Genomic DNA, 27,359 nt, shown 5'->3' with positions numbered 1-27,359 from the left:
GTACCATGTCAACCTCTAATCAGAACCAGAGATTTTCACTTAATTTTTGGCTTTTTAGCCTTCTTTTTTTTGTTGTTTAACATCTTTAGTTATTAGTGAATTTTTATATATTTGGTCTATTTTATTCGATTGTGGGAATGTTTTTAGTGTCTGATTGTCCCATCTGTGGCCAGTGGGAGCCCCTTCAGCTGGCCTTTATGTCCCAGAGACACAATCACATCAGTCTCATCATTCCTCACTTGGCACAGTGAGACGTTGCAGCAGGATAGTTACTTTTTTAAGTCTTGGTCCTAAGTGGATACTTTCCTCCATCAGATCATCTCAGACCTTGAGTCTTGGAATGATGAACTTTCACAGCAAATGAATGACTTCGACACAGAAGATCTCACTATAGCAGAACAGCGCCTCCAGCACCACGCAGACAAGGCTTTGACCATGAATAATCTGACCTTTGATGTCATCCACCAAGGGCAAGACCTTCTGCAGTATGTCAACGAAGTGCAGGCCTCTGGTAAGGAGCGTGTCCCAGCTGTGTCGACAGCAGGTTTTCCTCGGCACCACAGGAGTTCGTCCTGTGTGTTTCACTGTGGTACGGGTGAATTTCAGGTAGCCCCTGGAACACAGGTATTATAGGTACCTTCTCTTTGAAAGGAAACATTCTGGGTTTTTTCCCCACCATAATATGATTACAGTTAACATTGTGATTAGTGTACTTTCTTTAATATTCTTAGCATGTTATTTCAAGTAGCAAGAACTTTAATTTTGCAAATTCTATGTTGTTTTATCTCCATGAATGAAACATAAATACTAAGAAAACATTTTCGTATTTTTTTCTTGGTTTCTGTTTTACCAGCAGATACAGAGAGACTGCTGCAATATCAGAACTTAGCAACAACCTACATACATCATTACGTATTTTATACAAATCAAGTTAAATGCTTCCTAAGGAGTAAACTGGGTGTACACTAATAGCAACAAAAAAAAAAAATCAAAGTTCACTCATTTATAAAGGATGCCATACTTTTACTAGTCATCAGCATAGGAGTAGAAGTAGATTGATAGGAAATGGACTTAGTTTTATTAGCTACACATTGTATTTGGCTTTGGAACACATCAAATACCTTTTCTGAGGCACAGTTGCATGCTTGGAGGCATTTGTAAACACTCCTCTGCTGGCTATGCCCTTCTTGAACTTGGCCTTCAAGTAATGGCTTAGCCCCCCACTGACCAGGTTGTACACAAAGCAGGGTATATGTCATGTATCCCAGGTTGAAATGCTAGTTGAATTCTCAGGTCTGCTTTCTATGTCTGCAGGCGTGGAGCTGCTTTGTGATAGAGATGTAGACATGGCAACTCGGGTCCAGGACTTGCTGGAGTTTCTTCATGAAAAGCAGCAGGAGCTGGATTTAGCCGCAGAACAGCATCGGAAGCACCTGGAGCAGTGTGTGCAACTCCGCCATCTGCAGGCAGAAGTGAAGCAGGTAAGCAAGCAGATGGATGTGGAGCCGGACTGCACCCACCTGGCAAGCACTTGATGAGTGACCTCCTGGGAATCCAGACCTGTAAGCTTTGGGAAAGATTGCCCCTGTCCTGATGTGCAGTTGTAACACACTCACACCCTAATGCAGCCATTGCTAAGCTAATGTGTAAAAATTGTGCCAATGCTGGACAGCTGTGTGTCTGCTCAGTAGTGGAAAGGCTTTGTCTCTTAGCAGGTGTATAACTTGAGAGTAACTCCATTTAGCTTGTCTTGTTAATGGTAGCCTCTTACTACAGAGTCCATAAATGGCGCTTAAAATTATTTTCCCCATGTTATGCATCAGGAGGTAGAAGATCGCTTGCGTTCATGCAGTGGTCCCGTGAGAGGTTAGGCTGACATCTGGTGATGGCAGCTTTTCCTATCTTTCTCACGGTTGCCAAATGGATGTTGTAGCCACAAACTTCCAGGCATCAGGCACTTCCACATTCCAGGCATCAGGAAGGGGAAAGCATAACAAGAAAGAAACAATACCTGTATCAGAAAAGAGATTTTTTTCACAAAATCCCCCACCCCCCGAGGCTACTGCTTTGATCTTAATACCTAGAATCATGTCATATCTGTAACCAACCTGTAATAGGGGCTGAGAGTGGTTTTATTTTAAGCTCTCCCCCAAAATTAGGGTTTTCTGAGTGAAGGAGACAAGAAAAGTAGGTTTTGGGCAGGTAACAAGTGGTCCCTGCCACAAACAACTACCCAGAATGACCTTCCACGATCTCTGTGGCTTTGGCAGTTAGAATTGGATCCCTTTGTGTGTGATACTAAGAATCCCGTGGGCTGGCCCTGCGCATTAGAGTACTGCTTAATTCATTCTTCAGTAGTGTGCCATTTAATACTGATGTTAAATTGGAAAATGTGTTAATGAAATAAGATAGTTCCCTTATCAATCACTTTGCTAATTTTGCATGTTTATTGGGACAAAAAGGAATAAAAACTACTTTTCTTGAATGTTAGGGAATTCTTGGGGGAGGTAGGTTTTTCTGTTACATGGTCCTCGATCTGTTTGACCTGTGGACTAATAATGATCCACTGGATGCTCCGCCTTTTCAGAGCCCATTTGAAACTAAAAATAATGGAGCTAACTTTAAAATGCAGTACTTATGATCAGATACCATTGAAGGAATTCATGCTGTTGCTATTAGGATCATAAAGAACTCAGCACCTCAGAGCTGAGGCAAGCAGTTGACCTCCTTGTACACACGGGTCCGGTCGCTGTGGGTCCACGGAGAGGTTGCGTGGGGAGGGCGGCCGCTTTGAGAACCTGTGTGACATTCCAGGTGCTGGGCTGGATTCGCAATGGAGAGTCGATGTTGAATGCCGGGCTCATCACGGCCAGCTCGTTGCAAGAGGCAGAGCAGCTCCAGCGAGAGCACGAGCAGTTCCAGCATGCCATTGAGGTAGGGCAGTGGGTCCCGCCTCCGAGGTGGTCTCTCCAACCTCGGGGCCAGTCTGTTAAGTCCCTCACATGGTTCTGATCCTGCGAGCCAGATGGGGTTCAAAGGACCCAAAATGGCAGCGCTTACACATCTACAGTGTATTACAGGAGAAGGGGGCAGCCTGATAACCCCAGGGAAGTAAGAGTTCACCTGCCTTCAGCCAGGATGACCTAACAGCAAGGGCCCCAGAAGCCAGGGATGCCCCCTGCCACGTCAGGAACACCTCGGCACCAGGAGGGGCGCAGGCTGGAGTCTCGGCGGAGGTTTCCAGTATTGGGTGGGATTGGTAGGTGTGTTCCTGCTGTGGGGCCGGCCAGGACAAAGCTGAGCGCTCTGGGCGGCTCCCCAGAGCCAGAGGCACTTCAGGAACTCACTGTGACCAGTAAGCCCTGCCATCTACAGCGCTCCTCCGGCCCTGGTTAAAACCAGTGTTGCTCAGCAGAGCACTTCGTGCCTTGACGGCAGGCTGTGCCGTGCCAGGGCTTCAGCACATGCCTCGGGCCTGTGGCAGGCCCACTCAATTCCACTCGCACATCATTTTGATTAATTATTTCTACAGTGTTTTGGGGGAGAGTCAGTTATTTATAATAGGTGGTCTCAAGGTAAATCAAGGGAAAAAGAGCATTTGATTCCAGAAAATTTGTTTCCTGCCCTTGTTACATACTGTCGTCCAAAGACAGAAGCCACAGAAATTACCATCAGTTCATTACTACATTAATTTATTTTCAATGCTCAGGGCCAGTAAACACACATATACACTCCTTCATGAAGCCCAGACTTAGCATCTTTTGAAAGTTGTACACTTTGCCACGTGATTTCTGGTAAATTGCCAATGTGTGTCACAGTTTGGGTAAAGGAAAGGATTATGTTGGATACACTATTTTTTGAAACCATTAGTACCTTTTCAGGTGAAATGCACAATTTTGCTGGAAGTTGGAAAGAAGCTGTGTCCACAGAGACTCATGTAACTCCTCCTGACTGCTGTGCTCCCTGGCTTTCTGGTTCTTCACGGAGAACTTGACCTCTGATCCCTCATAGAATCTTCTAGTGACGGGTGAATGAGCAGGACTTCTTACTGGATTTGCCATGTTATTTTGACAGATTTGTTACATGGCATAGACCTCTAGATAACACAGTTGGTTCATTCTTAGCTTTTGATTGTGTTTCCCTTTAAAAGAAAAAAAAAGTAGTTCTTGAGAACTTTTTACTCAAATCCAAAGTTTACAATAAAAATGAAAATAAAAAGCATGCACTTTAGCCACCTTTATCCACTTGTTCATTTGCCTCTAGCTGCTATTATAAGAAGGATCAACAGGAAAAACAAACTTGGAGCATTTCAACATTTCAACAGCTTTTTTAGAATACTGGCTACTAAGAGTTTTCCTGCTACTTCTCAAGCTGAGAACCCTACTACTTAGACCCATTCTGTAAAGTCTTAATGCATTTCATCCTTCATTAGGTAATTAAAATAGTGCAGTTGTTGCTAAGCATAAAAACTTTTTTTTTTACTGAGCTGTCTGCTGCGTTTTTAGAAGTGTTCTAATGAGTATTAGCTGAAGCTATTTCTGTAAAAGCAAGCAGAACATGACTGTAGCCTTCTGAATTACTTTCCAGGAAATGTGTGGCCCCCAGCCCCTGCCCCTGCCCCTGCCCCATTAAATAAACCTTCCCCTTTCTTTCTCTTGCCTTAGAAAACCCATCAGAGTGCCCTGCAGGTGCAACAGAAGGCAGAAGCCATGCTGCAAGCCAACCACTATGACACGGACATGATCAGGGACTGTGCTGAGAAGGTGGCCTCTCACTGGCAGCAGCTCATGCTCAAGATGGAAGACCGCCTCAAGCTTGTGAACGCATCCGTCGCCTTCTACAAAACCTCTGAGCAGGTGGGCAGGGGGCTCATCCCCAGGCTCCCAACTAATGTTTTATTTTGAGCTTAATTTTATTCTACAACTCAGTCATTACCCCCAGTCAATTCCAGGTCAACAGAGAGAAGAGGCATTCTAGAACTGAGATTATTTTAGGTATCAAAAAATAATGGGTTGGAAAGTAGCTGAGAAGACATGCCTTTTCCTCTTATTTAAATATATGACCTGAAACACGTCAGCCAGAGAGAGACAGGAAATGTGTTCTTATTCTGAATGGCCTGCCTACTTTGATCCTGCGTTTGCCTTCATGTGAGGCGGAGCCTATGGTTCCTTCTGATGGCCTTCATCCTGGGGGAGCACTTTTATCCCCAGACTTGTGCTGTAAATGCTCCAAAGATGCTCATCTGTGCCTTCAGACGCCAAATAGTGGTTAAAGGTTAAGGAGCCTGCAACTCTCTTCTGCACACAGGTCTGCAGTGTCCTTGAGAGCCTGGAGCAGGAATACAAGAGAGAAGAGGACTGGTGTGGGGGAGCCGACAAACTGGGCCCCAATTCTGAGACAGACCATGTCACCCCCATGATCAGCAAGCATTTGGAACAAAAGGAAGCATTCCTGAAGGTACACAGTTGGCTTCCAGGGCTGGGGCGTGCCCCGCTCTGCAGTGAATACCAGTCTGGGAGGTTCCCCCCAAAATGGTAGAGAATGTCTAGACCACCAATCAGAAAACTGTATACTCACTTTCCAGGGGAGCCCCCGACATGCCTCCCTGCTGCCCCTGTGTGCAACATGACACAGGCAAGTCAGAGGAACTCTGGAAGTCTTTTCCATCACAGAGAAAGGGCTAGAAGTCAGTGTGACCAGGAATGGGTGGAAGTCACAATACCAAATGATTCTAAACAGACACAGAGAGATACTGATTGATTTGGTGAAACAAAATGCCTATAGCTTAAAATAATCTTCTTTTGGAAATACAGCCTTTTTAGGACTAAAAACTGTTCTCAGAAGTATGAGCCCAGTGTAGAGCAGTGGCGAAGCAGAAACACCTGTAACACCCCTGTAGTTTGCAGGATTACTACGAATACTTCATCAGAAAATGTTGTATCAGGAAAAATTTTATCCATTTTAGGCTTGGCTGGAAGTTTTCACTCTGAGAAGCTTTAAATGAGAAATTTTTCAAGCTTGCTTTGTCATATATATTCACACATAAGTCACTGATGTGCTTTGAAGCAATTTAAAAAAGTTGTCACAGTGTTTAGAAACATTGACATTGAATGTTTCCATTGCATTCTTTCTACTCTTGAGAAATTTCTGCTTATTACCATTCAGACCTGTTAAAAACAGGTGTGGTGCTTACTGTTTATTGTTGCTTTATGAAGTTTAGTTTTTCTCTTTGTATCAGCACTCTGACCCCTCTGGCACCATTTCCTGTAACATTTAATTTCTGTTTCATTTCTGAAGGTGATAGTCTGACCTGACAGAAAGAGTTCTTGTTTAGTCTGGGAGAATAAATTGTAACTCTTTGAAAATTCTATCAGGAAACTTATGTGAGTTTCCACCACAGTAATTTTCTTTTCAAGCAAATCAGGGTGGGAAACAATTGTAGCTCACCCAGAGTCAGTAAGTGTAACTATTTCAAACAGGACCTGAAAGCCCCTCCTCTACATGTTATCGGTATTTAAAGTTAGGAAATGCGGACCACTGTTAGGATAATTTGAGTTGGAATCATTAATAACTTACCCCTCTTTCTCTGAAATCCATTAAATATAAAACAATTTTGAATACTACTTAGTTAATAATTAAGATAATTAAATAAAATCATAAAGCAAAAATGATCATAGACCTGTTCAGATTCTTTTATTCAACTAAGATTCTGTAGTGTTTATGTATTGGATATCCTTAAACTCTCATAATAAAAAGTTTATGCATACAAAAATAGAATGGGTAATAAACCATTGTATACTTCTCACCCAGCTTTAGAATTATCAACATATGGGAGTATGCCCACCCTCACTGGGTTATTTTAAATTCTAGATATTACATTATTTTATTTTTAAATACTTCAATTTGTATCTAAACATTAAATTCTACCTTTCTAAAACATAACCACTACCCCATTATTGGATCCTAAAGACTAACAGTAACTCTTACTTTATTCGAAATCCAGTCATGTTCAAATTTATCTAATTGTCCATAAATGTCTTTTTATATGTGGTTTTAACCAAAAACCAAAGTCCATACAATGATTTGATTAATATCTCTCTCAAATATTTTTTTAATCTAAACACCACACTCCCTTTCATTACCACTGACATGAATTGAGGAAGTCATTCATTCATACTGTGGAGTTTCCCCATTATGAATTTTGGTAATTGTATTCCATGGAGTCATTCAAAACCATCCTGGATTCCCTGAGCATGTGTTGGTTAGGTTGCGAGCCTTGATCAGCCCAGGTGAGTGTGGCATTGTGCACACTCAGCATGACCTGCTGGTGGGGCAGTGTTCACCCCTGCGTTGTATCAGGAGGCTCAGGAGGTCTCTGCAGGAGGGATTTATTAGTGCTTCAGATGTGGTGAGTCCAGTTCATCCACATCTGCCTTTCACTTAATGTGTTTAGTAGCTGGCAGTGATGCTGTTTCATTAGGAGTTGTAAAATGCTGAGATGCTGGCATTCCTTCTGCCTTACTGGCTGGGCTTATTCCCTCCTCAGCTGTTCAGTGACTCTAAAGTAGAAGTGAATGCTCGATGCTTTCACTTTGTCTACAGGATTTTTAGAGTGATAAGCCAGTGCCCTAGCAACCTCTACATATGGTTAACCTTTTTTCCTATCATGATGGATTTTAATATATTCAGGGTGTTTCAGTCAGTCAAAGTTGTTTACCTTTTCATAGTCAGTTGTCCTGCCCTTAGCAGAGCCACATGCAGTGCGGCAGCTCACACACCCTTCCACAGAGCCTGCCGTCTGACACACCTGTAGTTTGCAGGATTACTACGAATACTTCATCAGAAAATGTTGTGTCAGGGAAAATTTTATCCATTTTAGGCTTGGCTGGAAGTTTTCACTCTGAGAAGCTTTAAATGAGAAATTTTTCAAGCTTGCTTTGTCATATATATGTTTGGTACAGCAGCTTATTTCAGGTTTCTCAGTAGAGCCTCATGGTTAGTTTTTTCTTAATTAGAAAAAAATTTCCTAGCTTCATGTACTGAAAAGACCTTGAAACAATGACCAGGGCAGTGATACCAAGCATCTAGTGTGGTACCCAGATTATGGTCTCTGCATACCATTTACCAGAAGGACACAGAGCTCCTTGAAGAAAAGATTAATTCCAAGGATGTGGGACAATATATGAGTAAGATATTTCCAATTCATATATAATTAAATTATACCTAAGACTCTTATTTTTTAGTATATTAATAAAAATTACTTACTTGGCTTGTAACAATATAATACCGGTTATCTATTACCACAATAACACTGCATAACACACCACCCCAAAACCTGATGCCTTAAACCAGAGGTTGGCAAACTTGGACCTGAATGTTGACCCTGTCCACTTCATCCATTTGTATATCATCCATGACTGCTGGCTTCTCCAGTGGCCAGGTTGAGTAGTTGCAACAGAGACCATATGACTTGGAAAGCTGGAAGTGTTTACTGTCTGCCTTTTACAGAAAGCCAGGCACAGCTTGCTGAGTCCTCTGACTTAGGGTTTCTCCCAAAGATGCAGTCACCTCAAACCTGAACTAGGAAAGGACTTCACTTCCTCTCTGGAGGCAGGCCAGCGGCCACCGTCAGTCCCCAGCCACATGGGCCTCTCTGTAGGGCAACTCATAACAAAGTAGCTGACTTCCTCAGAGCAAGGGCCCCAAGTCAGAGATTTTTTTTTTTTTAATTAAAATAGGATTTAACCTATGTATTATTCTCCAAGTCCCAAGTTAACCAGACAAATATTTTTAGGTAACAATGTAGAGCCATATAATGGTGTCACTCACATATACTTAGAATACATGTTTGTGTAAGTCACCTTAACACATTGCTCTCTGATATTCGTAGGCTTGCACACTTGCTAGAAGGAACGCAGATGTCTTCCTGAAGTACCTGCATAGGAATAGTGTGAACATGCCGGGAATGGTGACACATATCAAAGCCCCTGAACAACAAGTAAAAAGTGAGTACAGCTCGAAGTCGGTGTACTGATAGGCAATAGAAGGAGCTGGATAAGACATGTTCTGTAATCTTGTTCTGGGCTTCATTTTGAATGTCCATTTCATGTTATTAAAATTCTCACTGATTATCTTAGTTTAATAATAAGATATTGAACAAATATGTAGATTGGTATTTTACTGAAAAATATTTAAGAATATAAATGAAGAAAATACAAAATTCAGGATATATATTGGCATTGACTGTTAAAACAAGTGAAAGTATTTTATTGAGCAAAAATGAAAACCAGAATTATCTAGAGACACAATATTATTAAAAGTTCAAATTAAGCAGTTACACACCAATATCGTTGCTGTAAAATGTTATCATTTTATGTACTTAAAACATCATTAATAAAAGCAAATTGCAAAATAATACATAGTTTGATATCATTTGAGCATAAGAATCTATAAAATGATGCTTTCTCATATGTACAAAAAAAGATCAGGGAAAATTTTATAACTATAAATAGGGTTGGTGTGGATGTAAGTGAAGGGAACCAGTAATTCCTGCTTTATAGGGTTGCAATTGAGTATTTTATAATGAAAGTACATACAGGGTGTTACATAGTTTTAAACTTAAATTTAATCATAGAGGGTTTTTGTTGTTGTTGTTCTTTGTTTCTTACAAGTTGAGTTGAAATGACATGGAAATTGATTCTCAGAAAATGAGTTGTTCAAAATGATCTTGACTAAGGCACCATTCTGTCAGCTTTGATCCTCCGCATGAGTCTCGGGACCAACAGATGAAGAGGCTGGGATCACACAACCTGCACTCTTAGTTGGGTTTTATAAGGAAAAAATTGCAATAATCAGTTAACAAATGGGTCTTCTCATGCTTTTTAAAATTATATGATTTGTAAAAACTTGCTGCATTATCGTGCGCTCCCTGGTCATCAAGATTCACCTGTCAGATGTCACCCAGTGATTGTCTATCACACTGGTAAAATCCTCTAAGCTCTACAGATGAGATTTATATTTATTAGCCAGGGGGCCTTTCTCTTTGGGAAAATGAGTAACAAGAGCAGTCATTTTCCAGCAGGAATGAGCCATCATTACCAGCAAGTTATTTGTATTGGCCATCAGTTTACTTGGCTCGTTTCATAACCATTTCCTTTCTCCCAATTTTCAGTGCTGCTTTTGGTTGTTGGCCACACTGTTTCCTCTGATCAAAGGGGTCACGGCCCCTCCAAGGTTTTACTGTGGGACAGGTGTGTGCATGTGAGAGAGGAGAGTACGTGGCATGTACTTGTTCACTAGATGGACAGTAGCAAAATGTTTATCATCATGCTAGATGCATGGAAACAGAACATTTATTTCGCCATATACAAACAGGACAAAGGCTTATGCATGGGACAGTGCAGCAAATCCACGTCAGGGCCATGGTGCCAGAAGAGACAGGTGACCCCAGGGGATCACTCAGGAGTTTGAGGAGGCACGTTGCATGAAGGCAGCTGCCACTCTGCCCTGCTGCTTACCTGCCACCCTGAGGCTTGCCCCAGACAGACACTGTGGAGATAAGAGACTAGGAAAGACCACTGGCTTATATTAATTTTTATGTGTGATATTTTCATTTAAGTGGCTTAGTTTTTTGACAGGCCTCAGAGTTCAAAGTTTGGTTTCATTAAACCAGTTCACTTTGTCAATGAGGATCATATAACATGAGTGCCAGGCTGATCAGTCACTGGTTCTCATTCCTCACAGAGGGCTCAGCCTTCTGGGAACTCAGTAAATATTTGTGCAAACCTTAGTATTTTTAAGGTTTTTCAATATGATTAAGTTATATCTTAGGTACCATTTATTTGACTTAGAATTTCAGTCTTGGGAATTTTTTTTCAGAAGTTTTTAATCTGCTTATTTTTATAAACTTCAGGGTAAAACAGACTCACTGTAAAACATTTAAAAAGTATACAAGTGGATGCAATTTACCTAATTCCTTTGCCAGTGGTAACCACCGTCATAGACTTGTGCACTCTGTCTGTGCATATAAATACGAAGAGAAACAGACACAGGCAGAGTCCACTTACCCATCCCACTTTTTTATTCACTCCCAAATGGGACTGTATTTTCCTTTCCATTTGTCTCTTTCACGTAATAATGTCCTAGCCCCTGTTCTATATCAGAATTTAAAAATCTGCTCTATGCTTTTTCAAGTCTAGTAGAGAGATTTTGTAACTGATTTAACCTGTCCCCCAGTTGGTGGGCACATACACCAATGCCAGTTTTCCCAGACTTTGCCTCAGTGTTCATGCAAGCAGTGCAAATCAGTTTGACATAAGCCCTGTCCTTCCGAAGGAAAAATTCCTAGTTCCAAGGTATGCACACTTCCAGTGTGTTTGCCAGTCACCCTGCAAAAATTCTGCTCCATTTTTCTTCCTTAGTAGCTCAAGTGCCTACCCCTTCCACACAGGATGGCACCAGTCTTTGCCAGGAAAATGGCGAAAGGTGGCTCATTGTTGGGTGAGGTTGAACGTGGTTCTGTATTTAGTGGCCATATTCTGAAAATCATGGCCTTCGCATTTATATATGCTGTGCTCATTTTTCTCACAGATTGTTCATCCTTTTTCTGTTGACCAGTAAGTAAATTAGTCTCTATCTTCTATCTTCCCAGTTTTTCCTGGCTTTTTATTGGTGCAATGTTTTCATGGCACTTACTGTTTGGTTATGATATTTTATATTTTTATGGAATCAAGAGTTTTTTAGCCTTGTTAGCTCCATGCTTCTCTGCTTCATCTCCTTCCTTCTCCTAAGGGCTTATGGTTTTGTTTTTGACTTTAAAGAAGAACACCTCTGTTTTCTTCTAGTATTCCACCACTTCAACATATATTCTAAAATATGTACTAAATCCCTTCTATAGGAAGGTTGTAATGCTCTTGAACAAAATATCTAATGCTAATGTCTTTCCAGCCATTATCAAAGTGCCCAGCAGGGGATGCACTAGCCCACCCCACTAATCCAGCTAACCTGAGAGATTAAAGGCCAACTTTAAGTTTCCAATGATCTCAACCATACACTAATAAATGGGGGTAAGAGAATAGGGAGAGGTCTGGTTGATGTGCTGATGGAGAACGTTGGGCAAACAGTGTGGCCCTTAATATTCTGTCTTGTACTGTCATTTGAATAAAAAAGCCTTTAAATAAAAATGAATGGGATTTTGCAGATGTTTTCACTGGTTGTAAGCACCGACATACGTCTTTCTCTTTATTCTCTCAGACATCTTGAATGAACTCTTCCAGCGGGAGAACAGGGTATTGCATTACTGGACCATGAGAAAGAGACGGCTGGACCAGTGCCAGCAGTACGTGGTCTTTGAACGAAGTGCCAAGCAGGTCAGTTGTTAGTCCGGCTCCCCAGTGCTCCACCCTGTGTACACCAGCATCGTCAAACGGGCAGCTTTTGACATTTCTGCAGTTTCAAAAACCACTTTCAAATGGTGAAAACAGCCATGCCTTTTAATTTAGTTTGTTGTAAAAAGAAAACCCCACAACATAGTAAAAGGCTGTTGCTTGGTGACTTTGACCCTGAACAAGTGTGGCCACACAGCTTGCCTCTGCTGCCACTGTGTCACATGTAGGAGAGTCAAGTACAAGCAGTAGTCATGATTGTGATTTAAAGTCACAGGGGAACCTAGGTTCTGTACTTGTTAAATACTATGGTGCAAGGTTTTTTGTATCGCTATATATATATTTTCAAGATAAAATTTTGTTCTTCAGATAAATTAAGTTAAAGTGAGACATGACAGAATTTCTAGTAATTCAGTGCAGTCAAAAAATAGTCATGCAATTGGCTAATGCACAGACATCAATGATATGTCTGGAGTCTCCCCTTCTGAAACCATTTTGGAGTAAAGTGCTTCTGCCTGTAGCAGGGTCGGTCATGGAAGATCACTGTGGGGAGTGTCTGTCTGACCCCTCACTTGAACACTGAGGTTCTTGTCACTTCTCTCTGGCTTCCATGGTAGCATACGACCCGTAACCCATCCCTGCAGAATTTAGCGGATCGGGTAGTGGAGGAGAGAACACCTGTGAATATCCTGTGCCCTCCACATCGAGGAGCTTAGAGTCACTGGGGCCTCTTCACTACTCTTGGCCCCTCGTGTCCCCACATCAGACCCGGATTGTCTTCCAAGTCCACCTGGCAACCTAACATGGGCCTGTCTCCCAGTAGCATTCAGTGCCATCTTTTAGCCCAGGAAATATTAAACTTTCCTCAGCACACGTTTCCCACTTGGAGAGCATTGGTCCTAGTTTGGTAAATATTAGTCTTGCAGTGGGCAGTCGGGTACTCAGCACTGAGTGGTTCCCCAGGGGTCAGTGCACTGGAGTTCATGGTCCCCGGGCCTGGCACCATGATTTGGCCTTTCTCTCACCTTGGCTGACCTTACTGGGTGTAGTTAACCATATTCCCAACACATGTGGCATGCAGTAGTATTCCTAATGTTTAAGTTACATTTTTTTAACATTTTACTTAAAGATAGTTCAACCATATTTCAGATTTCTGGGGGCCTGACTTTGTTTCTAATTAGTAATTGTTTCTTATTCTTTTCTCACCTATCTTTCCATGTTTTCTCTCTGTTGAAAGACAAGGAATCATAAAGCTAAAGAGAACAAGATGATAAATAATTCCCTTGATAGAGAAAAAGAATAGAATGTTTTTGCTTTTTCCTAAAGCCAGCTCATTTGTCAAAAATAACATCAGGTTTAGGGCCATTACAGATGATGACCTTCTGGCCCTGCAGCCCTGTCGGGTTCTGTTCTGTACTGTGGTCGGTCCTATAGGAGGTATCAGTTGCTTATAGCAGACTGGTCTCTGAGGGCTCTCGTTCATTTGCAGTTTTCAGGATGGCATCGTGGGCTTAATTGGATGCAGTGCACTGATGGGACTGTGGAGAGGGGACATCCAGTCCCTGGTCTGCCTGGCGAGGCCCAGCGCTCGGGTTTGCAGGCCACTGCGTGGCTGATCCCCCACCAGGCTCTCTGCTGCCCCTCTTCCTTGTCTCTGCTTCTGAACGCTGGCTTTCTCCAGGCTCAGTTGCAGGCTTGCTCTTGTTTCTCCTTCCTTTCTCTTTATCTCCTTCTTTGGTAACCCCCAGCCCTGACCTGCATTTCTGGTCTCCACATTCATACACCCAGCTACCTCGCTGGCATCTCTCCACGAGGCCTTGTCAAGGGCAGAACTGGACTCCTGATCCCATCCCTGCACCCTGCCTCCCCTTACAGGGCATGTGGCTCCTGACTCCTGTCTTTCCCTCACCTCCTTCACTGCTTCCCAGCCCCAGGGGTGCACACCTCCCACGTGGGTCAGACTGCCCCCTCTCCACCTCCAAAGCCATCCTGCCATGTCCTGTCTGACCCTCTGAGCCACTTAGCTTCCCAGGGTAGCTGCTGCCACTCACTCCACTCCAATCCCCTGCCCACACGACAGCCCATCGGCCCCAGACAGAGACCCAAGCTGTCCCCCCAAGCCTCCCCTTGTAGCCTCCAGCCCCCTTCCTGCCCCGCTGCCTGCAGAGCTTCTCCCCACTCCTCCCAGCCTGCAGGTTGCACCCGGGAACCCCTCAGCTGGCCCACCTTTCCTGCAGTCTCCCTATCTCGTCTGTCTCTGCGGGCCTCTCTCAGCTCTCTCCTCCCTCCCAGTCTGCAGGCCTGAGTGACTCTCACCCCCGCGCCTGACCCTGCACTTGCTTCTGCTGTATGAATGAGAAAATGGGGACCTTTGACTCAATTGAGAAAAACGGCTTTCTGCCTTGATGCAGTATCGGTGTTAATACTGTTCCAGAGATAGGATGGCCATGCTCAGGTGTAACAAAGTAATTCCCAGCCAGTGAGCTGTGTGGCAAGTAATCCGGGTCATGGTTTCCTTCCATTTGTTCTTCTAAAACCTCAGAAATGCTGTGACAGATCTAACAGGGATAGTGTGTTTCTGTTCTAAGGCCAGCAAATCAAAGTGGATGTCCTAGAGATTATAAAAGGCAAATGTAAAAACTTCTACATTTTGATGCTTCTTTTCCATAGATTTGCTTTTTCCCATGTATATGTTTAAGTCTGACTTCACTTCAGCTATATGGAAATAGAAGGGAAAAAATTCTCTCCCTCCACAAATATGAAGGAACATAGGAGTTAGAACTGTGTTACTCGGGTGCAGCCAGACCCTGGCTGGCCCCCTTCTCTCCAGGTGCGGCCATCCACCTCCTACACCCAGAAGGGTCCAGCCGTGTCCTCCGCCAGCATGTCCCCAGTGGTGCGTGTTCATGCATACTTGGATGGGGCCTCTGCCGGTGAATGGGTGCGCACCTATGTCCTCACTGAAGGCAGGAGTAGGAAGAAAGGCCCACGTCGTACACTTGAAAGCTGGGAATTTGCATCTTTCTTCTTTTCTTCTAGTTAGACCACCCCTAGAAGGTTCTAAAGTTTTAGTGGCATGAATGTCTCAGTATTTATCCACACTTTCTCAGTATTCTTGAAAAAGGATCTTAGAAATTGTACTTTTATTACGCCTTTAGGTTCATGGTTATAAGAAACTCTTGAACTTCTTATTGTTGCTACGTAAGTGATATGATTATAGTTTTCTAGAATGTCATTTTTTTCTTTCAGTTGTGGAATTGTGAGGCTTATTTCAGAAGCTTGTCTCTCTTGGCGGGGCTCCCTCCTGGTGTGTGCCCGCCTTGGCATGGGACCCCACATTCAGTTGAGGTACCGAGGAGTGCTCAGCCATGACCGTATTCCCATCCCTTCCCTCCCCAGGCTCTGGAGTGGATCCATGACAATGGGGAGTTCTACCTGTCCACGCACACCTCCACAGGCTCGAGCGTGCAGCACACCCAGGAGCTGCTGAAGGAGCACGAGGAGTTCCAGATCACTGCAAAGGCAGGTCCAGGTTGGGGTGGACACCTGGGGGCCTGCTCAGGTTTCTCCAAGATCACCTAGAACAGGATACTCTGTGTAAATAAGGTATTTCTCAAAAAAAAAAAAAAAACACAACTTTGAAGAAGTACCTTATGAAATGGGAGAAATGGTGACCAGATGGATTGTTACCCATTAACTGAGGTATTTCTTGCTGCCTTTTCACACCTGCCTCTCCTTTTATCTGTTTCCTCTTGTACCTCTAATTTCCACAAATACCTCCCAGCAACTTCCCTTACTTTTTCGTCCTTTCCATTGTTCTTCTTTCCTTTCTGTTATCTTTTCCAAGTGTTTGCTGAGAACTTGCTATTTTTATGACATGCTGTTGACTGGGATACAGTCTGTGGGTGCTTCCCTCCCTGCCTGCCACCTGCAGGAATCACAGCGGCACCGCCCGCGCTCAGCCCGGCACGAGGCTGCCTGGCACAGCTGACCCAGTTTGTGCCTGCGCTCTGCTAGCACTTGGTCACAGATTGTAAAGCTGGGGGCATTTTCACTTTTCCCCTGAAAAAGTAGAATTAAATACATCTCTATGGCATATATAGTATATGTGAGTAAATTTGTAAGCAAATATTCAACAATTCACACACTGACATGAATGTTCTCCCAATTAAAGTATATACCTGCAGAGGCTAATTCCTCCTTTTACCTCAAAACAGTTTTGAGACTTTTCAAGTTCCCTGGTCAACCTATGGTGTTTTTGTTTTTTTGTTTTTTTTTAATTTTTGAATATACATTCATAGTAATATTTTCAGAAGTGCCTTTGTTTTTGATGGTAGATTGAGTTTTTAGTTATAGTATAGCAATAAAGTAAAAAAAAATTATTGAGATTGCATTAAAGATGGCGGCATGAGAGGTGAGACAGACACCTCCTCCTAAAGCCACATATAATACGAAAATATAATTAATACAACTAATCCTGAAACAGCAACAGGAAAGAAGGTTGCACCAGACTGCATATACCTGGAGAAAAGAGCAGACCTTATGGAACAGGGTAACGTACCAAAGCTGTGACCCAGCAGGGCCCAAGCCCTTCTCCCATCTCAGCTCACTGGCGGGAGGAAGAGAAACAGAGCAGGTAGGGAGTGGAGGCCTGGGACTGCTGAACACCTAGCCCTGGAGATCTGCTCTGGGAGCATGAACCTACATTGCATGGTGCTCTCTGGTGATTGGTGGGGTTGGAAAGATAGAACAGGAAGAATCAAATACCTGGAGAGACAGAGATTCCAGCCTCTTGTGGAAAACAGGAATTCATATCTGGCTGATCTAGGTGGGCAGTCAGAGACTTCCTAACAGCGAGAGGGTTGCTAAAGGAGCAAGGACTGCACAGAGCTTACTGCTCAGGAGAAAGGACAGGTAGACAAAATTGTCTGGGTGCACTCTGCCCTGCAGGCTGGGAGCTTAAACGATCTTCAGGCACTCCATCCCCCTAGCTGGCTATGCAGCTCCAGGGCCCCCCACCATGATACGCAGCCTGCTGTGTCTTCTTCCTGACTAGCCTGCACCTGGCTCAGGCTCACAAACCAGCAATTCCTGCTCTGGCGTCAGTCCAGCCGGAGGGAAGCCCTGCCTATGACAGCTACAAACACAAAGCATAGAGGCTTACACCCACTGTTTCTGGCAGTGGAGACAGGCATAGCAGCCGGGAAGCAGGAAACAGCTCTTTCTTCTCCCCAAGCACAAACACTGCTCCTCTGTGACCCCTGACATTGATCCAGGGGGTGAGCAGCTCCAGAGAGGAGAGCTTCTGGACACCAGAGGGCACCACAGACAAATTATGAAACATCAAAGGAACCTGGTTCAAAGCAAAATTATGAATACACCAGAGAAAGATTCTAATGAAATCAATCTCATGAATCTTCCTAAAAGAGATTTCAAAATAAAAATCATTAACATGCTCATGGAGGTACAGAAAAATATTCAAGAACTCAGGAACAAATTAAGGACAGAGATCCAGTCGATGAAGAACACAATGGAAGGTTTTAAAAGCAGATTAGGTACAATGGAGGAGATGATAAATGAAATAGAAATTAGGGAAGAGGAATACAAAGAAACTGAGGCACAGAGAGAAAAAGGATCTCTAAGAATGACAGAATACTGAGAGAACTGTGTGACCAATTCAAACAGAACAATATTCATATTATAGGGGTACCAGAAGAAGAACAGAGAGAAAAAGAGAAAGTGTCTTTGAGGAAGCAATTACTGAGAACTTCCCAATTTGGGGAAGAAGATAGTCTCTCACGCCATAGAGGTTCACAGATCTCCCAACACAAGAGACCCAAGGAGGACAACACCAAGACATATAATAATTAAAATGACAAAGATCAAGGATAAGGACAGACTATTAAAAGCAGCCAGAGAGAGAAATAAGATCACGTACAAAAGAAAACCCATCAGGCTATCATCAGACCTCTAGCAGAAACCTTACAGGCCAGAAGGGAATAGCATGATCTGTTTAATGCAATGAAGCAGGAGGGCCTTGAACCAAGAATACTTTATCTGGCAAGACTATCATTTAAATTTGAAGGAGGGATTAAACAATTTCCAGATAAGCAAAAGCTTAGAGAATTTAACTCCCACAAACCATCTCTACAGTCCATTTTGGAGGGACTGCTATAGATGGAAGTGTTCCTAAGGTTTAATAGCTGTCACCAGAGGTAATAAAAAGGGATAGACAAAGAGTACAGAATATGATACCTAATATATAAAGAATGGAGGAGGAAGAAAAGGAGGGAAAATAAAAAACCTGTAGATTGTGTTTGTAATAGCATACTAAGTGAGTTAAGTTAGACTCCTAGATAGTAAGGAAGTTACCCTTGAATCTTCCGTAACCATAAATCTAAAGCCCGCAATGGCAAAAAGTACATACCTATCAATAATCACCCCTAAGTGTAAATGGTCTAAATGCACCAATCAAAAGACATAGAGTCACTGAATGGCTAAAAAAACAAGACCCAACTGTATGCTGCCTACAAGAGACTCACCTCAAACCCAAAGACATACAAAGACTAAAAGTGAAGGGATGGAAAAAGATATTTCATGCAGCTAATAGGGAGAAAAAAGCAGGTGTTGCAGTACTTGTATCAGGCAAAATAGACTTCAAAACAAAAAAAGTCACAAGAGACAAAGAAGGACATTACATAATGATAAAGGGGTCAGTCCAAGAAGAGGATATAATCACTATAAATATCTATGCACCCAACACAGGAGCACCTACATATGTGAAACAAATACTAACAGAATTAAAAGGGGAAATAGAATGCAATGCATTCATACTAGGAGACTTCAACACTCCACTCACTCCGAAGGACAGATCAACCAGACAGAAAATAACTAAGGAGACAGAGGCACTGAACAACACATTAGAACAGATGGACCTAACGGACATCTACAGAACTCTACACCCAAAAACAGCAGAATACACATTCTTCTCAAGTACACATGGAACATTTTCGAGAATAGATCATATACTAGGCCGCAAAAAGAGCCTCGGTAAATTCAAAAAGATTGAAATTGTACCAACCAGTTTCTCAGACCACAAAGGTATGAAACTAGAAATAAATTACACAAAGAAAATGAAAAATCCCACAAACACATGGAGGCTTCACAACATGCTCCTAAATAACCAATGGATCAATGACCAAATAAAAACAGAGGTAAAGGAATATATGGAGACAAATGACAACAGTAATTCAACACCACAAAATCTGTGGGAGGCAGCAAAGGTTGTGCTGAGAGGAAAGTATATTGCAGTACAGGCCCACCTCAGGAAAGAAGAACAATCCCATATGAAAGGTTTAAACTCACAATTAATGAAACTAGAAAAAGAAGAACAAATGAGGCCCAAAGTCAGTAGAACGAGGGACATAATAAAGATTGGAGCAGAAATAAATAAAATTGAGAAGAATTAAACAATAGAAAGAATCAATGAAAGCAAGAGCTGGTTCTTCAAGAAAATTAAAAAAAAACAGATAAATACTTAGCCAGACTTATCAAGAAAACAAGAGAGTCTACACACATAAACAGAATCAGAAATGAGAAAGGAAAAATCACTACAGATACCACAGAAATCAAAAGAAGTATTAGAGAATACTATGAAAAATTATATGCTAACAAACTGGATAACCTAGAAGAAATGGACAACTTTCTAGAAAAATACAACCTTCCAAGGCTGACACAGAAAGAAACAGAAAATCTGAACAGACCAATTACAAGCAACGAAATTGAATTGGTAATCAAAAAACTACCTAAGAACAAAACTGGACCAGATGGTTTCACCACTGAATTTTATCAAACATTTAGTGAAGACCTAATACCCATCCTCCTTAACGTTTTTCCAAAGAGTAGAAGAAGAGGGAATACTTCCAAACTCATTCTATGAGGCCAACATCACTCTAATACCAAAACCAGGCCAAAACCCCACAAAAAAGAAAATAACAGACCAATATCCTTGATAAACAGATGCAGAAATACTCAATAAAATATTTGCAAACTGAAATAAAAAATACATCAAAAAGATCATCCATCATAATCAAGTAGGATTTATTCCAGGGATGCAAGGATGGTACAACATTAGAAAATCCATCAACATCATCCACCACATCAACAAAAAGAAGGACAAAAACCACATGATCGTCTCCATAGATGTTGAAAAAGCACTTGACAAAATTCAACATCCATTCATGATAAAAACTCTCAACAAAATGGGTATAGAGGGCAAGTACCTCAACATAAAGGCCATATATGACAAACCCGCTTCTCGTTAAGCCAACATCATACTTAACAGCGAGAAGCTGAAAGCTATTCCTTTAAGATCAGGAACGAGACAAGGATGTCCACTCTCCCCACATACATTCAAGATAGTGCTGGAGGTCCTAGCCACGGCATTCAAACAACACAAAGAAATAAAAGGCATCCATATTGGCAAGGAAGAAGTTAAACTGGCCCTGTTTCCAGATGACATGATATTGTACATATAAAACCCTAAAGAATCTACTCCAAAACTTCTAGATCTAATATCTGAATTCAGCAAAGTTGCAGGATACAAAATTAATACACTGAAATCTGTTGCATTCCTATATACTAACAGTGAGTTTGCAGAAAGAGAAATCAGGAAAACAATTCCATTCACAGCTCCACCAAAAAAATAAAATATCTAAGAATAAACCTAACCAAAGAAGTGAAAGACCTGTACTCTGAAAACTATAAGACACTCATGAGAGAAATTAAGGAATTATAAATAAATGGAAACACATCTGTGCTCATGGATAGGAAGAATTAACATTGTCAAAATGGCCATCCTGCCTAAAGCAATCTACAGATTCAATGCAATTCATATCAGAATATCAACAGCTTTCTTCAATGAACTAGAGCAAATCGTTCTAAAATTCATATGGAACCACCAAAGACCCCAAATAGCCAAAGCAATCCTGAGAAGGAAGAATAAAGCTGGGGGATTTATGCTCCCCAACTTTAAGCTCTACTGCAAAGTCACAGTAATCAGGACAATTTGGTACTGGCACAGTAACAGACCCATAGACCAGTGGAACAGAATAGAGAGTCCAGATATAAACCTAAGCATAGATGGTCAATATTCAAAAAGAGCCATGGATATACAATGGGGAAATGACAGCCTCTTCAACAGCTGGTGTTGGCAAAACTGGACAGATACATGCAAGAGAATGAAACTGGATTATTGTCTAACTCCATACACAAAAGTAAACTCAAAATGGATCAAGACCTGAATGTAAGTCATGAAACCATAAAAGTCTTAGAAGAAAATATAGGCAAAACTCTCTTGAATATAAACATGAACAACTTCTTCATGAACATACTTCCCCAGGCAAGGGAAACAAAAGCAAAAATGAACAAGTGGGACTATATCAACCAGAAAGCTTCTGTACAGCAAAAGACAGCATCAGTAGAACAAAAAGGCATCCTACAGTATGGGAGAATATATTCATAAATGACATATCCAATAAGGGGTTGACATCCAAAATATACAAAGAACTCATGCACCTCCACAAACAAAATCAAATAACCCAGTTCATAAACGGGCAGAAGATCTGAACAGACACTTCTCCAAAGAAGAAATTCAGATGGCCAAGAGGCACATGAAAAGATGCTCCACGTCACTAATCATCAAAGAATTGCAAATTAAAACCACAATGAGATAACACCGCACACCAGTTAGAATGGCCAACATCTAAAAGTCAAACAACAGCAAATGTTGGTGAGGATATGGAGAAAGGGGAACCCTCTTACACTGCTGGTGGGAATGTAAATTAGTTCAGCCTTTGGGGAAAGCAGTATGGAGGTTCCTCAAAATACTAAAATAGAAATACCATTTGACCCAGGAATTCCACTCCTAGGAATTTACCCTAAGAGTGCAGGAGCCCAGTTTGAAAAAGACATATGCACCCCTATGTTTATCGCAGCACTATTTACAATAGCCAAGAAATGGAAGCAACCTAAGTGTCTGTCAGTAGATGAATGGATAAAGATGTGGTACATGTACACAATGGAATATTATTCAGCCATAAGAAGAAAACAAATCCTACTATTTGCAACAACATGGATGGAGCTAGAGGGTATTATGCTGAGTGAAATAAGCCAGGCAGAGAAAGACAAGTATCAAATGATTTCACTCATCTGTGGAGTATAAGAACAAAGCAAAAACTGAAGGAACAAAACAGCAGAAGACTCACAGAACCCAAGAATGGACTAACAGTTACCAAAGGGAATGGGACTGGGGAGGGTAGATGGGACGGGAGCGATAAGGGGGGAAAAGGGGCATTACGATTAGCAGACATAATGTAGTGGGGGAGGCACGGGGAAGGCTGTACAACACAGAGAAGACAAGTAATGATTCTATAGCATCTTACTACATTGATGGACAATGACTGTAATGGGGTATGTGGTGGGGACTTGATAATGGGGCGGAGTCTAGTAACCATAATGTTGCTCATGTAATTGTAGATTAATGATACAAAAAAAAAAAAAAGAAAAGGGACAAAAGATGCTAAAAGTGGCTCACAGAAAGAGAACTACAAATGGCTCTTAAACATACAAGATTATCAAGTTTACTTGAAAGAAATGTAAATTAAAACTACACTGCATTCCATTTATACCCAGGAAATGAGCAAAGATCATAAAGCTTGCCATGTTGACCAGGCTCACCGCTGGGGGATTGTGAGCTGGGCTGGCATCTAGGAGCAGTCTGGCAGCATTATTTAGCATCACGAATGCTGCTCATCTCCAAATATGTATTCAAGCTACACATGCACAGGAACTTGGGTTTTTTCTTACATTGTTGTTTGTGATAGGACAAGAGTAAAAACAATATCAAGGTCCACTGGAGGAACAAGTTAATTTATAGATCATCCCTATCATGAAATATTACACAGCTCCAAACATGAGCAAGCATGTGGCTTGTGTTCTCATAGTGAAGGATAACCAAGAGTTGTTAAGTAAAAAAATCCCAAGTGCAGAGCAGCATTTATTGTATGCAAGCATTTATGTAAAAAATGAAGAAAATGCATGTCTACATATGCATACACCTGCCTGTATATAAAGCAGTGTTTCTGGAATGATAAGAAGCTCATCATTGGGACAGGTAGCAGGAAGGTGGGGAGAAAGACTTTTCAGTTTGTTTTCCTGTTTTTTTACCTTTTGAATTTTGAATCCTGTGAATGGAATGTACTTAGAAAATATCAATTAAAATAAAAATATTCCAAGATAGAAAATATTCATGGATTAGCAGATTCATTGTCCTTACCTTTTATCCCACCACTCATTCAGCCATTATTTATTGAGTCCCTGCAATATACTTGCCAGGAACTACTCTGGGTGCTGGACTCATGGATTGTACATTCTAGTTAGAGAATCTGGCAGTAACATGACAAATAGGTAAACATATATATTTACATGTTAAGTAACAGGAAAAACAGTCATTAGGAGGGAAGGGTTGCCATCTTTGATCGAGAGGATAGGATGGGCCTGACTGAGACACCTTTGTCTGATTATTATCTTTCATTTAAATGATGTTTCCTCACGGAAGATTTATCAATCCACCACGCTTTGCCTGTAGGAAATCTGTGCTGCATCAGGTTTCATATAATCAGTATCAGCCCATTGATGTCAACATGCTGGCACTGATTTGTGATGTGTTATACACAGAATCTTCCTGAAGATTTTTGGTGTTTTTGTTTTCTGTTTGAATATGGGCAAGCTGTATTGTCTTTTTTTATCTTCACTTCTGTGTCACCAGTGATTAAAACATGAAATAGGTTTCTTAATTCATTAAAGATACTCATGGTTTGCAGGGCCTTCCACTCGTGGCATTTGTGACTGTGGAAGAGAAGAAATGCTTTCTGGAGGCACAGCACAACCTCTCTGTGCATTAACGTTCTGGCACACAGCAGGGAAACCTATTTGGGCAGCCTGACTTTTAAAAAATTTCTGACTTACTCATGTTAATTCTCTTTGATATTAAAATTTAGTAACGTTTCTAAGCTAAGTCCATTTTGGAATTTGTGCTTCCAAGTCTAAGGCTTTGACTTCTTATTTCTTTGGTTTATGAATAGTCATGTCTAGTCTTAATATATCCAGAAAGGTGTCATGCTGATAAGTCAAAAGGTGTGTTTGACTGATATTTTCATTTTAGCTCACTGTAATTGAGTTCATTTCCACACATGAAAGCCCTCAAAACTTTGAGTGTTTTAAGTTTTGCTGACTTTTTCCAATATACAGCTTTTACAGAAACTGCAGTAGTAATTTTTCTTTACTGACATATTATTGTACCTTGAGTTCTTTTTCATTTGTTTTTTGAAAAGTATGTATTCATGCCTGTTAAGAGTAACTGCCATGCTAATTAAAGTTACAGGTGTATACACAGTTACATAAAAAACCTAATGTTAATTTATTTTCTCAATAAATATTTGGTGAATGTCTGCTATGTGCCAGACACATAGAAGGCATATGAGATATTGGTAAGCAAAACAGTTCCCTGGCCTATGGCAGTTATATTCTTACAGGAGAGAGAGACAGTAATCATAATCAGTGAATTCCATCCTTGTTGGAAAACAATCCATGTTTATGAGAAACAACAGAATGGACAGAGGAAGTAAGAGTAGTTGGGGCAGGGGACAAGTTGCAATTTTAAGGGAGTCAGGGAGAGCCCATCGACAAGGTAGCCTTTAGTTGAGCAAAAATATGAAGGAGCCATGTAGTCATCTAGGGGAAGAGCATTCAGGCAGAAGGGGCACCAGGGCCAGAGCCAAAGCATGAGTGTGCCAGGGGCACGCACACTGGGTATGAGGGAGATGGAGTGTGTGTGTAAGGTCTAAGGTTTTTGCAGCTGGCTTTACTCGTGGCCTGTGAATTCTGGCTTCAAAGCTTATTGTACAAACTAAGATAGTTTATCCAGGTCTTGAACCCTGACCTTCCTTTTGGGAATCTCTAAAGTCAGTTTCCGGGTGTCAGTCATGAAGACTTTCTAGTTGTCAGTGGACTGAGAAAACCGGGTTCCTAGGCAGAAGAGTCACTGTCCTCATTTGAAATGTCTGTGGGGATATTGATGGAAGCCTAATGCTCACAACAGATGGAATCTGCATGACGAAAGGTCTAGGGAAGAGGCGAGTGGAGTGAAGTTACTCCTGTGTACAGAGAACCAGTGGTCTGTGGTTATCCTTGACTTTATACAAACTAAGGAAGTTGTGCTTAACTTAATAAAAGATTGTTTCTCTGTACATATAAAATGAAAGTTTTTTTGTGGGAGAGAGTTCTAAAATGGAACAGTATTAAGACACCTCTGTGAAGGTGACGGCCTGATTAGTGCCCTGTTCTCCGCACGTCCTGAGAGAGCAGGAGCGAAGGTGTGATGTGGATGAGCTGCTGTGGGGATTTGGTTTGAGCGTCTGCATGGGGAGACCCTTCGCCGTATGTGCTTCAGGAAAACCAAAATCTCAGAGGGCTGCTGTCCTAAAAGAGCTTTGCGTCTAACTGGGCACATAAACAAACGTGCATAAAGCGGTAAGGGAGCCAGTAGGTACTCGGAGGAGGAGGGTCAAGGACCGTAGAGAGAACACTGAGTGGACATGTATTCATCCCCAGGACTTCATTCACCCAACAGGCTTTTACTGAGCATCCACCAGATGAAGACATTGTTGAAAGAAAGTCTAGATTTTTTCTTTTAGGTTATAAAATGCCATTCTTTGTGGAACAGCTGAGGAAAGATCACTAGTTTAGAACCAGGGAGATGAATTGGATGGGTTTGGGGCTTCTGTCACCAGCAGCTTTTTTCCCCCTGACCAGAGCTCAGAGTTTTGTGGGCAAGTTGCCACTATGTTTCTGGTTTCTGGCAGTTGAGTTCATTTGCTTCACAATACTTGCCTGTTGTTTTTTTTGCAGCAAACCAAAGAGAGAGTGAAGCTATTGATACAGCTGGCTGATGGCTTTTGTGAAAAGGGGCATGCCCATGCGGCAGAGATAAAAAAATGTGTTACTGCAGTGGATAAGAGATACAGAGATTTCTCTCTGCGGATGGAGAAGTACAGGACCTCTTTGGAGAAAGCCCTGGGGATTTCTTCAGATTCCAACAAATCGGTAAATTGCTTTGTGCAAACTGAGTGAATCAGGTGCTCTTCCTCCTGTGCTGTGTGTTGATTTAACTAATGAAAGTTGATTGGCTCTCTTACTCCACAGAGTAAAAGTCTTCAGCTCGATATAATTCCAGCCAGTATCCCTGGGTCAGAGGTGAAACTCCGTGATGCCGCGCATGAACTTAATGAAGAAAAGCGGAAATCTGCCCGCAGGAAAGAGTAAGCCAGTCGTTAAGAACCTGCCAGGATTCACTGAAAAAGTGGAGGAAATGTCACTTGGACAAACGTGCTTCTGTGTGTGCTTTGGAACCAATTGGCACTTGTACTTCCTGTTCTGACTGTACCCTGAGCGCAGACTCCACTGTGTCCACTGTCTCCTTGTCACTAGTTCAGTGCACTGTCTTGTTTTAACCTCCTGGCCCCATTTCATATGGCGCTGGCAAGTTGTTCTAGTGCCATCTGTCATCAGTAGGTCATGAGTAGTCATACTAAGGAGAAGATTTCAGTAATACAAGCAGAGGTGTTTAAAAGTTGCCTACTAGTAAATTCTCCTAGATAATTAATAAAGACAAAAGATTGCCTAAACCCTTGGCTCTTAGTCAAGGGCAGTTTTGTCCCCCAGGGGACGTTTGACAAAGTGTGGAGATATTTTTGGTTGTCATACAGCGGGAGGGGGTGCTGCTGGCATCTAGTGGATGGAGGCCTAGCCTTGCACAGGACAGCCCCACGGCAAAGCATTACCCAGCTCTAAAGGTCAGTAGGGCTGAGTTGAGAAACCCTGATGTGTAGGTACCTCAACAAAATTTTTTCCAAAAGG

The 27,359-nt window shown here is 41.9% G+C and overlaps 1 protein-coding gene across 7 annotated transcripts in view; it reads left to right on the top strand.

Annotated features, from left to right (window-relative positions):
• TRIO (trio Rho guanine nucleotide exchange factor) overlaps positions 1-27,359 on the top strand; it is a 374,188-nt gene that overhangs the window by 241,566 nt on the left and 105,263 nt on the right. For all 7 annotated transcript variants that reach the window (XM_036896706.2, XM_057496255.1, XM_036896708.2 and 4 more), the window contains exons 14-23: positions 316-511; positions 1,315-1,481; positions 2,815-2,934; positions 4,665-4,856; positions 5,308-5,457; positions 8,891-9,005; positions 12,253-12,368; positions 15,783-15,905; positions 26,352-26,546; positions 26,646-26,761. In XM_036896706.2, the coding sequence (XP_036752601.2) occupies positions 316-511; positions 1,315-1,481; positions 2,815-2,934; positions 4,665-4,856; positions 5,308-5,457; positions 8,891-9,005; positions 12,253-12,368; positions 15,783-15,905; positions 26,352-26,546; positions 26,646-26,761 (1,490 nt within the window). The remainder of the gene's footprint in view (positions 1-315; positions 512-1,314; positions 1,482-2,814; positions 2,935-4,664; positions 4,857-5,307; positions 5,458-8,890; positions 9,006-12,252; positions 12,369-15,782; positions 15,906-26,351; positions 26,547-26,645; positions 26,762-27,359) is intronic.

The sequence above is a fragment of the Manis pentadactyla genome, chromosome 2 (assembly GCF_030020395.1).
Source record: "Manis pentadactyla isolate mManPen7 chromosome 2, mManPen7.hap1, whole genome shotgun sequence".
Classification (NCBI taxonomy): domain Eukaryota; kingdom Metazoa; phylum Chordata; class Mammalia; order Pholidota; family Manidae; genus Manis; species Manis pentadactyla.
This window is presented reverse-complemented; position numbering and strand designations above follow the sequence as displayed.